The sequence below is a fragment of the Ursus arctos genome, unplaced genomic scaffold (genome assembly GCF_023065955.2).
Source record: "Ursus arctos isolate Adak ecotype North America unplaced genomic scaffold, UrsArc2.0 scaffold_34, whole genome shotgun sequence".
Lineage (NCBI taxonomy): Eukaryota > Metazoa > Chordata > Mammalia > Carnivora > Ursidae > Ursus > Ursus arctos.
The window spans coordinates 15937866-15957597 of record NW_026623030.1 but is presented as its reverse complement, the minus strand read 5'-3'; the positions used below and the strand labels follow the sequence as shown (position 1 = coordinate 15957597).

The following is a 19732-nucleotide window of genomic DNA, read 5'->3' as shown; positions in this document are numbered from 1 at the left end:
CCCCTCGGTCTTCCCTTCCTCAGCCTTTCCTTCTGCTACCCCCTCCTCCTCCCCAGCGCGCGCCGAGCAGCTGAGCCCGGGGGCGGGGGGAGGGGGCGCGTGCCGCCGGCGCGGGGGAGGGGCGGGCCGGCGCGCGCCGCGCCCAGGGCTCGCGGAGACCCGGGGGGCGCGTGCCGCGGCGCGGGGCGAGGCGCGGGGCGCAGGGCGGCGCGGCGGGGCCCCTCCCCCCTGCAGCCTGGCGCGCGCCGGCCGGGCCGCACCGCTGCGGGCTCCGCGCGCGCGGGTCATGTCCGCCTTCTGCCTGGGGTTGGCCGGCCGCGCTTCAGCACCCGCGGAGCCGGACAGCGCCTGCTGCATGGAGCTGCCCGCTGCGGCCGCGGAAGCAGTCGGGAGTCCAGCCGCCGCCGCCCTCATCTCCTTCCCCGGGGGCCCCGGGGAGCTGGAACTGGCGTTAGAGGAGGAGCTGGCGCTGCTGGCGGCCGGGGAACGGCCGTCCGACCCTGGGGAGCATTCTCAGGCCGAGGTCGGGCCTCCGGCCGAGGGGTCCGGACTGCAGCCGCCACCCGCCCAGGATCCCGAGCTGCTGTCGGTGATCCGGCAAAAGGAGAAGGATCTGGTGTTGGCGGCCCGGCTGGGCAAGGCGCTGCTCGAGAGGAACCAGGACATGAGCCGGCAGTACGAGCAGATGCACAAGGAGCTGACAGACAAGCTGGAGGTGAGGACGGCCCTCGTGGGATGGGTGGGAAGCAGGGGGAGCCCGCTCGGCCCTGGGCAGCTTCGGGAGACACTCACCCACCCCACTCCTTCCTTGCTCAAGCTGCCTCAACAGAAAACCACCTGAGGGGAGGGGTAGGCTGGAGGGTTTTTAATTATCAAACCAGGGCAACATTGAATCCACCTGACTTCAGCAAATGGGTCCATGCACAGCCCCAGCCCCGCTGTGGGCCATTCTATATATGTACTGTACACTGCATCTAAAATAGAGCTTACAGTATGACTAATTTATACAGCGCTGAGGTGATGTCTGCACACAGAGAAATGAGAAAGTCGGGAAGCATTCAAAATATGCTCCAGGTTTTCAGAGTAGTTAATCTCTAATCAGGGTGTTAGCCTAAAGCCTTCCAGTTTTGGCGTTAAGGCCTCCAGATGCCCTTGTCTTAACTTCCCGGCAGCTCAGAGTTGTGGGAAACAAGTGCTCCTAAAGGAGCTTTATATAGCCTTCAAATACTCAGGGATTAGGAAATGTGGTTCCATTGCAGAAATCAGGCAAGCCTGGGCTCAGCATGTGACTGTTGGTAGTGGATTTAATTTGGATCTTGGCATTTATGTGTATTTTGTATTTAAACAGTATGCTTCTGTGTTCCGGGCCTCATGCATGCAATTCGAAGGCCAAATGCAACCTACAAGAACCATATTACTTTAACTGTTATAAATACCTCTTAAAGTGTCTGTAAGATTTCAGCCAATCCTCTGGACCAAAGTCTTTCTCAGAGCTATGCCTGTTTGTTTTCTTGCCCTTTACTGGAAAAGGGCCTTGAAAGTGGTATGGAATGCCAGCCTTTCTAAAAATTAAAGAGATATATTTTTTAAAGGGGGTGGGGGGCATCTGTGGCAGTGGAGAGGAGCTTATTTTTGTCTGCCTGTGCATTTACTGTTGTTACCCAGTTTGGTTGCAACTAGTTCGTTTTATTCTTAGTTACAAGAGAATAGTACAGTCCTGAATAAGGTCTGAAATTGACCCTAGTCTGCTTCCATATCTCTGCTACTGGTTGAACAGTCAGAATGTAGATTCAGAAACTTTTCTGTAATAAGATTTAAGTGTGTTTGTAGTCTAGCGACATACCAAAAGTAAATCAGGGAGAAAAAAAGGAAACCAGTGAGTGCCCTGTAGTTCAGTTGGCCTGTTAACTAGGTCTGCCAGTCGATGAACCCCTGAGATACCTCTCTGAAAAGTGGTTTGTGAAACCTATAGGTAGACTGCCAAAAAGCAATCCAATGAATTGAATTGTTTAATTTTCACTTGAAGTAGAGGTCTAGAAATAAAAGGGTGTCTTTTTTTAAAAATGGGATTCGGTTACTGACTATATAAAAGTACTACTGCAGAGATTTATACTTGTGATTTGAAATTCCTTTAGTGAGGGACTTGATTGAAGAGACAGCTAACTTGAACATCATATCAGTCAGTTTGATTACTGATAGATTTCAGAGTAATCCTGAGTGTGCAATTACACACATCCTGGGTTCCATGTGGAGCCTTTGTACATTTCTTCAACAAAAGAAAAAGGTTTAAAAATTGTGTAACAAGAAAGGTTCTATTGTAAAAGAGTAAATTACCTTCGACTTTTTGCTATTGACCAAATAGATAAATAGTTTAAAGCTCTTAAACTAGTTTTTAAAATCTTCGTTCCTCTACAGGTTACCATATGAACTCTTGTTAAAAATTTATTCTAATTTCTGGAGGTTGTGGTTGAACCACAGTGTGAATATACTTAACACTACTCAACTGCACACTTAAAAATGGTTACAATAGTAAATTTTGTTATGTTATACAGTTTTAAAATGTTTATTTGTAAAAGCCAAATCTTGATCATTACTGAAGATGAGTATTGGAGGGTTCAGTTATACTATTTCTTCAAGGTATACTTGAAGATTATCATTAAAAATTTTTAGTTTTACATTTAAAAATATGTCATGAATGGGGCGCCTGGGTGGCACAGCGGTTAAGCGTCTGCCTTCGGCTCAGGGCGTGATCCCGGCGTTACTGGATCGAGCCCCACATCAGGCTCCTCTGCTATGAGCCTGCTTCTTCCTCTCCCACTCCCCCTGCTTGTGTTCCCTCTCTCGCTGGCTGTCTTTATCTCTGTCGAATAAATAAATTAAAAAATCTAAAAAAAAAAAAATGTCATGAAGATATTGTCATTAGTTCCTTGTTAATTATTTTAATTCTTCTTAATTGACTGAAACCTAATAGAAGATGATTTCATTTGATACCTGCAAGTGAATTTTCCTCACAGTATATTTTTTAAGCAGCCTAGATTTTAGAATGTCTGCTTAGACAAAATACTGTCTAAAGTTTAACACCACCACTCTGCTATATTTTCAATTAAATATTTAAGAGTAGAGGACCAGCCCTTACTTTAAAAAGCATTTGTAATTTTCCACAAACTGTCAGTGGAGTCAAACACATTTTCTCACAGGTAGGTTTGAAAGATTAACACATGAGTGGACTCTGAGAGAATGTTGGCTTGACTGTTAAGTAATGAGATGGTCTTGTTTTAGTCCCCTCTGTTCCCTTACTACCTCAAAATCGGCACCTTTCTAACTTCAGGACCAACAAGCATTGTTAAGATTTTTTTCTACCTACTCATAAGTTAATATTGAATACCTTTCCAGCTCTGTGTGCCAAACCTAAGATTTTGTTCTGTCATTTAAAAACATAAAGTCTTGATTTTATACTGCTTTATTTAAAGGCACATTCTTTAAGTCTTTAATGGTTTAAAGGTAAACAGATTCTTTTTTAGCTGTATATCTCAGTTAAAATGAAGATTAATATAATTTGAAAGACTAGAAGATTTTGGTCATTTTTTTTCCACCCTTAAATTGACTATGTTGTATTTTATTCATTCACTGAATTTTATTTTCATATGCTTAGAGTTCTAAAGTTATTTTTTTTAAGATTTTATTTTATTTCTTTTTAAAGATTTATTTCTTGGGACACCTGGGTGGCTCAGTCCGTTAAGCATCTGCCTTCGGGTCAGGTCATGATCCCAGGGTCCTGGGATCAAGTCCACATTGGGCTCCTTGCTCCTCAGGGATCCTGCTTCTCTCTCTGCCTGCTGTTCCCTTGCTTGTGCTCTCTCTCTGACAAATAAATAAATAAAATCTTTTAAAAAAATAAAGATTTATTTATTTTAGGGAGAGAGAGGAGAGAGAGAGCGGGATGGGGAGGTGCAGAGAGAGAGAGAATTCTGAAGCAGACTTCCTGCTGAGCACGGAGCCAGATGTGTGGCTTGATCCCAGGACCCTGAGATGATGACCTGAGCTGAAATGAAGAGTCAGCAATTTAACTGACCGAGCCACCCAGACGCCGCATAAGATTTTATTTTTTAGGTAATCTCTATGCCCACTCTGGGTCTCAGACTCACAACCCAAGACCAAGAGTCCCATCCACCAACTGAGCCAACCAAGCACCCCTAAAGTAATTTTTTAAAAGATTTATTTATGTATTTTAGAGAGAATGGCGTGGTAGGGGGGAACAGGCAAGGGAGGAGGAGAGAGAACCCAGGCCGACTCCCCACTGAGCCTGGAGCTCTATGTGGGACTCGCATCATCTCAGGATCCTGAGATCAGACCCCAGTCAAAAACCAAGCATCCCACACTTAACTGACTGCACCATCCAGGTGCCCTGCTCCTCAAGTTATTTTTTAAAAATTTATTTCTTCTGGAGGCACTTGGGTGGCTCAGTCCGTTGAGCGCTGGACTCTTGATCTCATCTCAGGTCTTGATCTCTTGGTGGTGAGTGCAGGCCCTGTGACTGGGCTCCATGCTGGGAGTGAAGCCTACTTTAAAAAAAAATCTGCATTTACAGAGAGCCCTTTTGCTTTTATTTTTTTATTAAATTTATTTATTTATTTATTTGAGAGAGAGAGCAGGAGAGAGCACAAGTGGGGAAGAGAGGGAGAAGCAGAGGAGCCCGATGTAGGGCGCAATCCCAGGACCCTGGGATTATGACCTGAAACCGAAGGCAGAGGCTTAACCAACTGAGCCACCCTGGCACCCCCACCATTTTGCTTTTAAATCTTATATCCAGCTAGGTCCTTAGTTTTTTTCCCAGAATATGAACTAAGACATTAACTTGGATTTATTGATATACTTTCTTCTTCAGAAATTAAATATTTAGTTTTTAAAAACATTTTTAACATACAAGATCCCCTTTTTTCCCTATTCTAGCTGAAAGTGAATTATCTCTTACTGCAAAGGTAGTCTTTTCCCTCAACTGCATTTTCTTCTCCCTTCCTTAGGCCAATTCTTATGATTCTAGTACAGCTTTTTATAGGGCAAAACAAATAAAGTGAAAATTATCACATAATGAGAGTCCCTAGTAGACTTGGGGAGGCAAACCCAGAGGTCCTTATTTGTATTCAGTGCTTGGTCCACTTAAAAATGAGTACTTTTTCATTGTATATCCTGGACTTAGGAGAATGGTGTTGCTTTTTTGACTCTGCAGAAATCCGTTTTCTCTAACAACCAGTTTCAGATGGGCTAATGATATTAACTTGTATTTTTTCAGAGTTTTCAATAAACCTTATTTTTTTAAGAATGTTTCAGATTTACAGAAAACCTGGAAAGATGGTACAGTAAATTTCCATATGCCACGCATCCAGTCTCCTCTGTTATTAACATATTATGGTACACTTGCCATAATGAAAAAAATCAATACTGATACATTGTTAACTAAACTCCTTGGTTTATTCAGATTTCCTTAACCTTTACCTATTTTTTTTTTTTTCTGTTCCAGGATCCCATCCTGAATACATTGCATTTAGTTTTACTATTTTAGTCCCCTCTTTGCTGTAACACTTTCTTAGACTTTTCTTGTTTTTTTTTTTTTTAAGATTTTTATTTATTTATTTGACAGAGATAGAGAAAGCCAGCGAGAGAGGGAACACAAGGGGGGGGGGGCGGGGGGAGTGGGAGAGGAAGAAGCAGGCTTCCAGCGGAGGAGCCTGATGTGGGGCTTGATCCCAGAACGCTGGGATCACACCCTGAGCCGAAGGCAGACGCTTAACGACTGAGCCACCCAGGCGCCCCAGACTTTTCTTGTTTTTGATGACCTTGACAGTTTTGATGTTAACTTTCCTTCGTTTGTTTATTGAGGTATAACTAACATATAATGTAATATTATTATTAGTTTCAGGTGTAGATATTAACTTTATGTTATGTTATAACATAACATAAAAAGATTAAAACATATAAAATGAATAACATACAACCCCTGACCTCCATACTTCCCAATACGCTGCCTAGAGTTCAGTGGTTAATTTCACTTTGTTGAAAATACAATTCCAGGAAACCTTTCTTTTCTCTGAGTAAACAAAAGGTTAAACTCTGTATGTTCATTATTAGGAAAGTCTCGATTGATTTTTTTTTTTTTCCGTGTTCAGGGAAACCTGAATTAGGAGGCTTGTCACATGACCAAAGAACTGTAAGGACAGAATAGACTGATCAGTACCACCTGTCTCAAACCCTCCCCCAACTCCAAGTCGATTGGATTGTTTTAGTTGCTTGGTTGGGCTGTTCACTAACAGCTGTTTGCTGAATATTTTTAAGTCTCTCTGTTCTTTTAGAACACAAGCCTAATTTATCTGGCCTCTCAGTAACACTGTGATTACTGAGTTCTTGCTGTTGCCTTCTGCTCAATCTTTTTCATTTTGGAAAAACTGAATAAAACCGAGTATCACAATTTTAGGACCGCAATTAGCATTTGTTTCTGCATTTCATCCTTCTGAAGTCTCTACGGTGACTAAAACATTTTCATTTTTGGAGTTTAGCAATGTTGAGGGAAGCATAGAGCAGAAAGTTCTGATGCTGATGACCCTAAGTCCCTCACTTGTTCTTTCTTTCCCTGCATGCTCCAAACTGAAGCTGTATATACAGTACAACTATAATGTGACTTTTTCAACAAATACAGTAGAGTCACTATATCCTAGTGAGTTATCTCCCAGAAGTGGTCGACCTGGGAGGCCATACATTTATTTCAGTAAAAATTGCCTTTGCTAATGTGATCAGAATTTTCATTTTGGATCACTGGTTTTATCTTTTGGCACGTTATTTTGACTGCTCTGTCATGGTATATTTTCATCTTTTGGGACTAAATCTGACTTTAAGAAACATCAACAAGTCATTCAGAGTGAAAAAGGAATAAAATGACAGGATAAAATGGGATGATCTCTTGTTTTAAACACATATTAGATGTGAAGTAACGGGACTGATTTTCATTTTCATGTATAAGTATACAGTGGCCCTTTAGACTTTCCAAAAGAAGCATTCTGAAAAATATTCAAAGAGTGAGAACTTGAATAGAATAAGAGCGAAGCTTCCCAAGTAGAAAAGATGACTGACTACTCTGAAGAAGATTCATATGCTCAACTTCTTAGCTTGTTGAAACAATCACAGTGCTGATACCAGCCTTCAGTGCATCACAATTTCCTGTAGAGCCAATATAGATGGGCAGATAGATGGCTAGACAGACGCGTGTCTAGGCTTCATCCATTTTTAACTAATCACAGTCTTTGAGATTCAGGTCCAGGAGGGTATATTTTCAACAGTTATATCAGAGCTTTTCTGAGAGCCCCCCAAATTGAGGCCCATTGCTTTAACTTCTTTTTAATATACTCCTTGGGGTATAGATTTTGCTTTCTTGTACATGACATGCTTTGTAAGTAGAGCATACTTGATTCTGCAAAGAGGCATCCATATTTGTCTCACAGAAACAAAAAGATACTCTTATTTCCCTCACAAGAACCCTTTTTTATTGAGCTGCTACTTCAAGCCATCTGTATTTTTACTGCCTACCATTTGTCACACACAGCTTCTTACTTTTATCAGTCTGTCCCACTAGAACGAAATCTCCATAAAGGCAAGGACCATGTCTGTTTTACTTTTCACTGTACTCCCAGCACAGTTGCTGACCAATAGTAGGTACTTAAGAACGAATGGATGGATCAGAAATAAATGTGCAAGGCTAATAGGCCATGATTTAAAGCAGATCTGAAGCTGAACTTGCTTGATATGAAAATATAATGCTTTATATCACAACAAATATTTATAGAATTGTGATTTAGAGCACTAACAGAGTAATGACTTAAACACAAATCCCAGCTCTGCCATTTACTAGTATTGACCTTGAGCTTGTTACTTGACCTCTTATCTACTGTCATCTCATCTGTAAGAAAAGGTGGTTAATCTGAAGGAGCTCCGGAGTTCTATCCATGTCTGAAAATTCTTTGATTCTAAGTGCCTGGTATTATGCCAAGCATAATAGATGATTCCAAAAGAAGCCTTAAGGACTTGTCTTAAGTTGTTTAAATGTATAGTTCACCAGTTAATTGGATGACTTGCTGAATTGCAAGTGAATTCCTAAGTCCACAATTCCATTCTCAAGAACAAGAATAAATGTAGTAATATTAAGCATTTAAAATAGGAATGGCATTCTCTTTGTGAAGTCAACTCCTTCCCCACTTTGCAAAGAAAGAATGTTTTTGTAGCTGTGAAATAGGCAACTTTTCCCATGTGGTTGAGTGTTTTGTTGTGCTGACTGGCTGGGAAAAAGAAAAGTTAGGAAAGTGTGACGAGAGAAAAAAGCAAAAGGCTGTGAATTTTGAACAGTTTATAAATCCTCTTCGCTTCTTACCTAGCACTTAGAACAAGAGAAACACGAACTAAGAAGACGATTTGAGAACCGAGAAGGGGAATGGGAAGGGCGTGTGTCAGAGCTGGAGAGTGACGTGAAACAACTTCAGGATGAATTGGAGAGGCAGCAAGTTCATCTACGGGAAGCAGATCGAGAAAAAACACGGGCTGTCCAGGAATTATCAGAACAGAACCAGAGGTTATTGGATCAACTCAGCCGGGTAAGTGACAAGTTAAGAATTTATGGTACAAAAATACTGAAAGTTGAAACCAGAGCTGCTGTGTGATGTCAGTCTTACATATGGTAAGAGGAGTTCTGATTTTTGTTGCCTTTGGTGTTGATATCAACAAGTTAAATATTTTTCACCTATGAGAACTTTAGCTGTGTGAACTAGGGGGTCAGGAGCCAAAATCCTTACCTGTCATTAGTCAGCTATGAGACTTCGACAATCACCTAACTTGGGAGTTTTTTAGTTTTTAAGATAAAAGAATTGTGCCTAATGATTTCTGATGTTCCAGAAAGCTATAAAAGTCTATGATTCCTTACCTAGAGAAAGTCTGTCATGGGTAAAATTATGTTAATGCATTTAGTTCAAATATTAAATAATGCCATCCTTAAACTGAAGAGCTTAGGGAAAATTACTAGAGCTAAAGATTTTCATTGATGTTACATTTGTGAATGTACATTTCTTCATATTATTTAAATGTGAAAGGAGGTATATGCGCATCTGTGTTTAAAACTTGTTCTTTTTATTTCATATTAAGTAAAAATTTTTTACTTGTACCTTTATAGGGTGGTGTCATGGAAGTATTAAATAATTAACCAAGGTCAAGACCATGAAATCATAGCAAAGGAAGAGTTTGAGAGCTGAATAGGTAGAAATCTAGTTTAAATACAGAACATACCTTTTTAACAAATGCAGGCATGTTGTTAATGCCCTGGTCTTTAAATCCACCTACTTTTGAAAATTAAGAGCTGGATTTACTATGGTACTTCAGTCCTTCTTATGTGTTGAAAATAAAACTATTAACTCTTCAGCTATCAGAGGAAAAAAGAACTTCTAGTCCGATCTCATCCCATAGGTCATGTTTAGGTCTTTGGAAAAGGCTTACTTAGAGCAGCACATGGTAAATTCTTGGCATTTCCACAAATACAATGGGTAGTACCGTGTGAAGTTATTTCATTAGTTTGTCATAGTTGCTTCCCATGGGTACCTTCGTGCCTCACTAGGAAGTGTGAGGTAAATGCTACCACTAGAGAAAGGGAGAAGCGGTAGAGGGGAGAATGGAAGTGGGGAGGAGGGGGAGGGAGACAGTGAAGGAAGAAGGAAGGGAAAAAAGAGGTGCCTAATGACTTGGAAAATAGCTAGTTGCAGGAAATATCAACTCATGTGAAAGGTGAGAATCCAGATGATAAGTAGACCTAAGATCTTGCCTTCGGGCTTCCCCTCTATGGGTTTAAATCATCATTTGATTGGCTGGAAGGGAAGAGTTGGACAGTTCTTCAGGAAGTCATTTCAAGGCCAGTTCAGTAGTAGCATTTCTGACTCAGTTCTAAAACCTTTGCAACAACTTGGAAGGGATTTTGTAAGATTTTTTAAGTTTTGAGTCTTCATTCATTATTCATGAAAGATAAACTAACTGGATACACCTGGCCAGATTTATTTATTTGTTCAACAGCATTGACTTAATACTTATTCTGAGCAAGTGTTTCTTATGGACACCTATACAAGGAATACTGCAAACCAGAACAATTAAAGGGGAAATTATTTCTTGGGGTTAAGTTCATGTTACAAAATAACGTGAGCAGAAACAGACTCAACTCCGCTCTCTGATCTGGTGAAAGGTAGGTGGCCAAGAGAGATGAAGGGAGAAAGCAAATATGAACATGACACAGCGAAAGAGCAGAGAACTTGGAATTTACATGCATGTCGATTCTTGACTTTGCTTCTCATTGACTGGATGACCTTATTTGTGCCTCACTTTCCTTACCTATGAAATGGGGGTAAAAACCTATAGCTTACACAAGTATTGTTGAAATGAAAGTAAGAGAGTGTGTTTTTGTTATGCTCAGTATATGAAGGTAAGGGTTTCAATGTCGGTGGTTGTTTTAATAACGCAGCACCTTTAGAGTTGAGATTCCTTTGCCTGATTGCTCTGTAGAAAATCCTGATAAGCTGTTCCCAAAAGGATATAGGGGGATAACATTTCCACTAGATCTAGATTCTTGTTATCCTTTCTGGCCTGGAATGTAGGCCCTTGGTGAGTTTTGTGGCTTTTTTTCCCTTTCTCTTTTTAAGCAGGACAAGCCCCTGGGGTTTCCATCAGCAGCCAGTTTAGATTGTATTTTATCATTTTATTAACTTGGTATTCAGGAACTAGAGGAGTTGAGTACTTTGAGGTGAATTAAGATTCTCCTTGGACAAGATAACCAGCAGAGGTAGTAGAAGGCCAGATTTTTTTATGATGTATATAACATGTCTTTATAAGCATGAAATGTATAGTATCTAAAGTGTAATACAATATTTCTGTGATGCTTTTGTCCAAAGTATTTTTTTTTAAGTTTATTTATTTTTTAGTAATCTCGTTGCCCAATACAGGGCTCAAACTCCCGACCCCGAGATCAAGGGCTGCATGCTCTTCAGACTGAGCCAGCCCGGCACCCCCAAAGTATTTTCAAATATATTTCTTTTGCCACCATGGCCTCCGAGTTTTTTTTGTGTTTTTTTTTTAATAACAGCTCTATTGAGATATAATGCACATACCATAACATTTACTTTTTTAAAGGTATAAAATTCACTGGGTTTTTGTATATTCAGAGTTGTGCAACTGTCGCCACTATTTAATTATAGAACATTTCACGCCCCCAAAGAAAGAAATCCTATACCCATTAGTAGTCACTCTCCATTTCTCCTAACCCCCTACCCCATGCTCTGACCCCTGGTAACCACTAATCTACTTTCTGTTTCTATGGATTTGCCTATTCTGGACATTTTATATAAGTGAAATCATACATATGTGATTCTTTGTGACTGGATTCTTTCCCTTAGCATGATGTTTCAAGGTTCATCTGCATTGTGGCATATATCAATACCTTATTTTTTATGGCTAAAGAATATTCCATTCTGTGGCTATAACACATTTTGCTTATTCATTAGTTGATGGACATTTGGGTTGTTTCCACTTTTTGGCCATTATGAATAAGGTTACCATAAACATTCATGTACAAGTTTTTATGTGACCAAGCTTTTTTTTAGCTCTAAAATCGGATGCTGTGGGCATATATATCCCATGAGCTTCTGGATCCTCATTACCATGTAGGAAGAGATAGGTATTCTAATTTTATAGCTGGGAAAACTTGAGGGACAGAAACACGTGGCTTGTTTAAGGCTTTTCTAATTTAAGCCTTACGGTTCTTATGCCTCAGTTTCACATTTCTGAGGCAGCAATTAAGGTCACAGGTTTTGGAGCCACACAGCCCTGGGCCAAACACCAGCTCTGCTATTTACTAGCTGGGTGAACATGGAAAAGTTTTTTCACCTTTTTTAACCTTAGTTTCCTTGTTTGTAAAATAGAAACAAACAATTACCTGATGGTGTTAGGGGGACTAAATGAGATAATATATGTAAAACTCTAACGACAGTGCCTAGCATATTGTAAGTGCTCAGTAAATGGTAGCCATGATTTATAATTATCATGTCGTCTTCACGTAGAGGGGATTTCTGCATCTAGTCAAACATCAGAATTCTAACCTGATGGCAGAAGAATCTGAAGTGTCCCCAGCATTTATTAGTGCCTGAAAATGTTTTGTCTTGCAGTTAAATCTCTATTCAGAAATATCTGAGTAAAAATGATCTTTCAAGAACTGAGTCAGGTTCATTCTATGGCATCTCATATCCCCTAGACAATAGTTCATATACTCTGGGGATACCGTTATTCTAGTTTATTTGTTCATTAGGACAAAATGCCCTCTAAATTCTCTTCTAGCGTCTAAGATTCTGTGAGTCTCATCCTTGTGAAACTCAGGCTGACATATTTGGACAAAGTATAATTCACTTCCTGAGTTAGAAAGTAACACCATGAGTATTGACAGTGGGGTTTAATAGGGCATGTTAGACACTTATCATCCTACCTCAAAAGTAGAAAGAATACAGTGGGCTTTGCTTTCAGGAAGAGAAGAGGAGAGACGTGGGCCATACTTCTCGCCTAAGAGAGTATTTTCATGTAAAATTTAAAGTGGAGGTTTTTTGAGAATCCCTGTGATATATACATAATACAGTACTTTTCACTAGCATTACAGCAGAACCCTCCAGAGCCCCCAGATGATTTTCTTCCCAACAGCAGCAGCAGAGATAACAGAGTGTTCTGATCAGTGTTAAAGTGTTCTAAAGTGATCATTCACTAATTTAACCTGCTACAGATTATACCACAGCTTAGGCACTGTGGAAACTTCTTATAGTTTGCGTTTAGGGCAGCAAGCCAAAATAGTGATTTGAACAATATAGAAACGGTCCTGTTCATAATAATGTCAGTCATAGCAAGCTTCTTTAGTCTTTTCAGCCTTCAGAAGCAGTTGACATATTTTCAAAATGAATCTCAGTAGTATTAGAAACTTCAATAAGAGTTAAGTCATTTTCACAGTTTGTACTAATAAAACACTGCTCACATGTCCTTGTAAACACTAAGGTCAGACTTGAACACTTGCTAACCAAAGAATAGGGAAAATGATTGATTTCTTCTTAAAAAGGGGGGGGGGATTTAAAATTGCTTAGGGACTACTGAAGTTTTCCTTCCCCGAAATACATAGTTCTAGAGTTTGTAGAAACTGGCTAGGAAATTTTCTTACACTTTTCTCCTACAGTTTTATACATGAAATATCATCTCTATCTTTTCTCCCTCCTCCTTCCCTCACCCCTCATCCTGCCAACAGCAGAACCATATGCTTAATCCTAATCTCATTTTCTCTACAAGGGGTCAGGTCTTCAGGCTGCAGGACTGAATGTATACAGTCTTAGTGACTGTTTATTATGTACTGGGTTATAATTTTTGGATAATTAAATAGATTTTTGCATTTTCCATTTAAAAAACCATGACGGGGTGCCTGGGTGGCTCAGTTGGTTAAGCATCTGCCTTCAGCTCAGGTCATGATCCCAGCATCCTGGGATTGAGCCCCATCGGGCTCCATGCTCAGCAGGGAGCCTGCTTCTCCCTCTGCCTGCAACTCCCCCTGCTTGTGCTCTCTCTCTCAAACGAATAAATAAAATCTTTTAAAATAAATTAAAAAAACAAAACAAAACCATGACTGGGCGCCTGGGTAGCTCAGTCAGTTGAGCATCTGCCTTCGTCTCAGGTCATGATCCCAGGGTTCTGGAATCGAGCCCCACGTTGGGCTCCCTGCTCCATGGGGAGTCTGCTTCTCCCTCTCCCTGCCGCTCCCCCTGCTTGTGCTCACACTCTGTCAAATAAATAAAATATTTTTAAAAAATTAAAATAAAAAACCACGACATACTTGGAGCACGCAGAAAACTGCAGAGAATAATACAAATCCACCTGTGTAAAATCTTAACATTTTGTCATATTCAGATTTTTTAGAGATAAAACATAATTGATAAGATTTGCAGGTCTCATGTCTTCTCCATTTTTCCATTTACTCCTCTTCCTATTAGTGTGTTTGTATGACACACATGCACACATGTGTGTTATATGAACATATATATTCCATTATGTATACTATATCCATTAACAATGTATAATAATTTTTTGCACGTTTCAAACATTTAATAAATGGCAGCATATTCCCATCATTCTATACCTCATTCTTTTGGCTCAAGGTTATGTTTTAGGGATTGACCTATATTAATAAATACAATTCTAGTTCATTTATTTCAATTGTTTATTATTTGTGCAAATATAGTACAATATATTTTCCATTCTTTTGTTGATAAACATTTAAGTTTTTCCCAGTTTTTCATTATTACACAGTTTCCTATAGTGACTATTCTTGTATCTCTTCTTCTTGTGCACATATATTTGAGTTACTCTGGTAAATCTAGGAGTGGAATTGCTTGGTCCAAGAGTAAAGACCTCTTCAGCTTCATGAGATATTGCCAAATGACTCTCCAAAATTGTACAAATTTACATTCTTACCTAGCAGTGTGTGTGAGAGCCAGTGTGTGTGATTGTTCACATCTTCTCCAGTACTCAGTTACTGTCCAGTTTTAAAAATCAGTCTCCTGTATGTGAAATGGAATTTTTACTCTTGTGGGGTTTTTTGAATTTTTATTGTTTTAATTTTTATTTCATGGATTGCTAGTGAGGTTGGGTATCTTTGTTTTTATGTTTATTGTGAGTCACCTGTTGGTATCATTCACCTGTTTTCTTATTGGTGTGTAAGTCTGTTTTTACAAATTCTTTTTTTTTTTTTTAAGATTTTATTTATTTGACAGAGAGAGAGAGATAGCCAATGAGAGAGGGAACACAGGCAGGGGGAGTGGGAGAGGAAGTAGCAGGCTCCCAGCAGAGGAGCCTGATGTGGGGCTTGATCCCAGGATCCCGGGATCACGCCCTGAGCCAAAGGCAGATGCTTAACGACTGACACACCCAGGTGCCCTGTTTTCACAAGTTCTTGATACTGTTGTATTTTTATTTTGTTCATGGAGTCTTTTACTAAACAGAAGTGTGTCCTTTCAGTGAAATCAAATTTATTAATCATTTCCTTTATGATTTCTTTTTTTGTGTTCTGCTTTATCCTGTTTTCCAAGTCATTAAGATATTTTCCCATGTTGATTACAAAAAATGTAAGGGTTTTCACATTTAGATCTTTCATCTATCTAGAACTTAACTTTGTAGTGTGATATGACATAGGAATCCAGTTATGTTTTCTATATGGATTCCTGTCTCAACACTGTTCATTTCCCCACGGATTTCTAATGCTATATGGATTTTTTTAATGAAAAAAAATCCTAACATTTATTCTTGACTGAAGAGCCAAGATAACTTAAAAATTTTAGAAGGTTGTAGAAAGCTGTATTAGTTTGCTGGGCTGGTATAACAAAGTACCACAGACTGGGTGGCTCAAACAACAGAAATGTAGTGTCTCACGGTTCTGGAGGCTGGAATCCGAACTACAGAATGGACAGAGCTTGTGTGTATTTTTTTAAAGATTTTATTTATTTATTTATTTATTTATTTATTTATTTGACAGAGAGAAAGCACAAGCATGGGGAGCTGCAGAGGGAGAGGGAGAAGCAGGCTCCCCACTGAGCAGGAAGCCTGACTTGGGGTTTGATCCTGGGACCCTGGGATCATTCCCTGAGCTGAAGGCAGACACTTAACTGACTGAACCACCCAGGCACCCCTAGAGCTTTTGTGTGTTGACTTAAAGCCTGCAAGTACTTTTAAGTTGTGCTGTGGTTTCTCCAGTGGTCTTTATGTTGGTCAGTTTCTGAGTGACTGGCCCTGTGGTCCTCTGACCTTGATGATGGAGATGGAAATCAACATTTTAGCTTTTACCAAAAAACTTGTTGTCTCATGGGAGGGTTGGCCATTATTTGGGTTTGGGTATCATTATGGGTCCCTTTCTCCCTTGCTGGGTGCATTCACTCTGGACAAAAAAACCTCACTGCCTCCAACCGTCTTGTCATCTGTTCTTAGAACCCAAAATGGTCTGTAGTGTGGGAGAGGAGTCAGAGATTTCCCTTTGGAAAGTTGATAGTGACTGCTTTTGAACAGAGTCTCAAGAGAACGTATAGTTAGTTGCTTTATGTGCAGCCCTGGATACCAGACTCCTTGAGAATTCACCTTAAAAGTCATTATTTTCCAGGCACCTGGGTGGCTCAGTCAGTTAAGTGTCTGACTCTTGATGTCCCCTCAGGTCATGATCTCAGGGTCATGAGATTAAGCCCTGCATTGGGCTCTGCACTAAGCAGAGTCTATTTGAGATTCTCTCTCTTCTTCTCCCTCTGTCTCTCCCCTCTGCTCTCACATGCTCTCTCTCTTTAAAAAAAAAAAAGAAAAAAAGGTCATTATTTCCCCCCTTCTTATTTGTTTCCGTATTATGCTATATTTTAGCTTTTATTTTCATAGGCCCATCCCTATTAGTCCTTTTCCCCCTCATTGCAGCTCTATAAGTGTCCCTAACAAATCTTTCCCTCCTTTCTCACAACCAGAATTGTGGTCATGTGCCTAGTCACTATGACTTTGGATACTACTAATTGTGCGAAAGGGAGAAGCTGTATTGGGGGCAGTATACAAAAAGAGCTGTTCAAAAAGGCGTGTGAAACCAAAAAAGATTGTTATCGTAGAATCACAGATAGGGAAGGGGACAAAAAGAATTTAATAGGAAGTTAGGCCTAGGTCTAAGGCCAGGAGAAATCAAAGCCTGCATTTTAAACTAGAAGAGCTTAGGCCAAGAGGTATCTGGAGTGATAACCTGAAGATTGGTGGTAAAGATGTTGAAATGAGGGAACAAAGATTCACTTGTAGTTCAGCTGAAACCAGGCAGTTTGAAATCTATGTCTATTAAAATTTTGCACCCAGCGAGATATTCTTTCCTGAAACTTGGTTTATCTAGCTAGAATAGGGGTGCCTTCTTAAAGAACTAAGCCTCACTGAATATTTTTTATAAGATATCGAGGATTCTAAGTTTCCACTCAGGTTTTTCATTTAAAAATGTATACAGTGTGGGGCGCCTGGGTGGTGCAGTCGTTAAGCGTCTGCCTTTGGCTCAGGGCGTGATCCCGGCGTTCTGGGATCGAGCCCCACATCAGGCTCCTCCACTGGGAGCCTGCTTCTTCCTCTCCCACTCCCCCTCCCCCTGCTGTGTTCCCTCTCTCGCTGGCTGTCTCTGTCAAATAAATAAATAAATAAATAAAATCTTTAAAAAAGAAAAATGTATACAGTGTTTTCCCCCCCCAATGGCAAAAAGAACTCATATTTCATTGTAAAGTAAAATTTTGACAATAACAGAAATGTTTGATATAAACAGTGAAAATCCCCCATGATCCTCTGTCAAAGAAAATACTAATAACAGTTTGGTGTTAATATATTTGTATTTTTCCATGTTTCTCACACGCACATGCACAGACACATGCACATATAACTTTTCTATTTTCTTTTTTTCTTTATAAATAAAGTGTTTTGTTAAGTTTTTTACTTTATCTTAGTTTTTTTTCCATATTTTTAGTGGTTTTATATAGTATCCCATGTTCAAAAGGTTATACTATAGTTAGTGTAACCATTTCCTACTGAAAACCATGTGCATTGGTTACAGCGTTTTAGTTAAAAACACTGCAGCAGTGAACATCCTTGTTTACGTATCTTTGTACCCTTACATCAGTCTTTCTCTGGAATGGATTCCTAGAAGTGAGGTATGTAGGTCAAAAGGTGTCTACATTTAAATTTTTAATAGATACTATCATTGTGCTGTCCCCCCCCCAATGTCTCCATAGTTTTATTCTCCCTAACATTTATCTTTAAATAGGCTGAAAAACTTACCACTCTTCATGCATAAGCAATAAAACTATAAAGAAAATTGAGGTCATTTTTATCCCTAAATTGAAGATAATGGTTGCCTGAGGAGTGTGAAGGGAAAGGGTTGTCATCATGGAAAGGTGCTTGGAAAGGAGGCCTCTGGGATATTCTGATTCTTGGCGTTGGTCATAATTAAGTGGATGCTTGCTTGACAATTACTTATTAAACAGTACATATATGTTTTATGTGACTGTCTATATATATCTGGTAATAAAAAGAAAAAGTCATTCAACAGATATTTATGGTGTGTACCTGCTATGCATGAACGCACTGTTCTGTGCAACAGAGATACTGTGGTGAAGAAGATAAATTCCCTGTTTAAAAATAACGTAGGAGGTCGACAGTAAAGAAAGAAATACATAAATAATACAAATCAGGAAGTGGTAAGTGCTAAAGTATAGCCAGGTAAAGGAGTGAAAGTAATAGCTGTAAGGACAACTCTATTTTGGATAGGGTTGTCAAGAAGGAACCTTTGAAGAGGTGAGGTTTGAACAGAGACCTGATAGACCAAAAGGAGTACAAGAATATTCCAGGCATTTAAAAGCCTAGGAATGAATGGAAAGCAGGTTGATGTGACTGGGGCATAGTCAGCTTAGGAAGAGTGCAGGAGATGAAGTCAGAGGGACAGTCAGCGGCCAGATTATGCAGGGCCTTACTAAGCCGTGATACAGATTTGGGATTTTATTCAGTGTGCTGCAAAGCCAGTGATCTGTTTTTGGCAAGAGAGCATCATGACCTGATGGATAACTGTTTTTAAAAGATTATGTTAGCTGCTGTAGGAGAATGGATTGTAGGGGCCTGGCGTGAAAGCATGGAGCTCATTGAAGGACTCCCCAAGGGGAGAGTTGATGGTAGGTTATGGTGGTGGAGAGTAGGGTTAGATTGGGTATATGTTTTGAAGGTAGAGCCAACAAGACTTGTTACTGGGATGAGTAAATGTGGGAAAGGGAGTAAGGAAAGAAAAATAAAAAAATGACTCCTAGATGTTTGTCTTGAGCTACCAGAGGAATAGTGGCGTGATTAACACATTAACTTGAGAGACTAGAGGAGGTGGGGTAGATTGGAATATAAAACCAAATAATTGTTTTTGGACTATTAAATTGGAGCTACCATTTAAATAGCCATGTTAGTTTCACATTAGTAGAAAAACGAGAATTCTGTCATATCGAGGTGAAATTTTGAGTGAAATCTCCCATCTGAGCTCTCTCAGTACCTGAGATTGTGTTCTGGTCCCTTTTGTTAGGTTGTCACCTAAGAATTGACTCATTCGGAGTGGCTGGAGCTGTATTCTGATGATTGCCCACTCCCCCCGCCCCGCCCCGACCTCTGCCTTCTGTGATGCCCCGGCTCCTTCTCACCCACCCCCACACTCTAAGCTCCCAGAAGAGCTGCTCTTATTGAGTTGGTGTCTGAGGTGACACATGTGGGAGGAAGTTGGTGCTAACAGGTGCTTTGTCTGTTTCCTGCCTGTTGGGAGCTGTATTCCTCAGTCTGCCTCTAACGTCTTCCCCACACACAAAGAATACAGTGTGCATACTAGCTGGAGCTAATCTTCCCTGAAAAGACTAATTTTCCTCTGAAGAGTAAACAGATCCCTGTTCTTTAAACAGCTCATTTGGGATTCGCATTTCTACATCTGGCACACTTCTTGAAGCAAATTTCTCGTTGGTTTCCTTCTCAGGGTTAAAGGCTTTTAAGTAGTTGCCATTAATGTCACAGCCGCTCTGCCTCTGGTGGGTGACATGTAGCCATCCTTGTTTCTAGAGCCCTTCACAGTGAACAGCTGCTC

General features: G+C 40.1%; 1 protein-coding gene across 1 annotated transcript in view; it reads left to right on the top strand.

Annotated features, from left to right (window-relative positions):
• Window positions 1–286: 286 nt before the first annotated feature.
• BICDL1 (BICD family like cargo adaptor 1) overlaps window positions 287–19732 on the top strand; it is a 94005-nt gene continuing 74559 nt past the window's right edge. The window contains exons 1-2 of the mRNA XM_057305726.1: window positions 287–715; window positions 8418–8633. Coding sequence (XP_057161709.1) covers window positions 287–715; window positions 8418–8633 — 645 coding nt within the window. The remainder of the gene's footprint in view (window positions 716–8417; window positions 8634–19732) is intronic.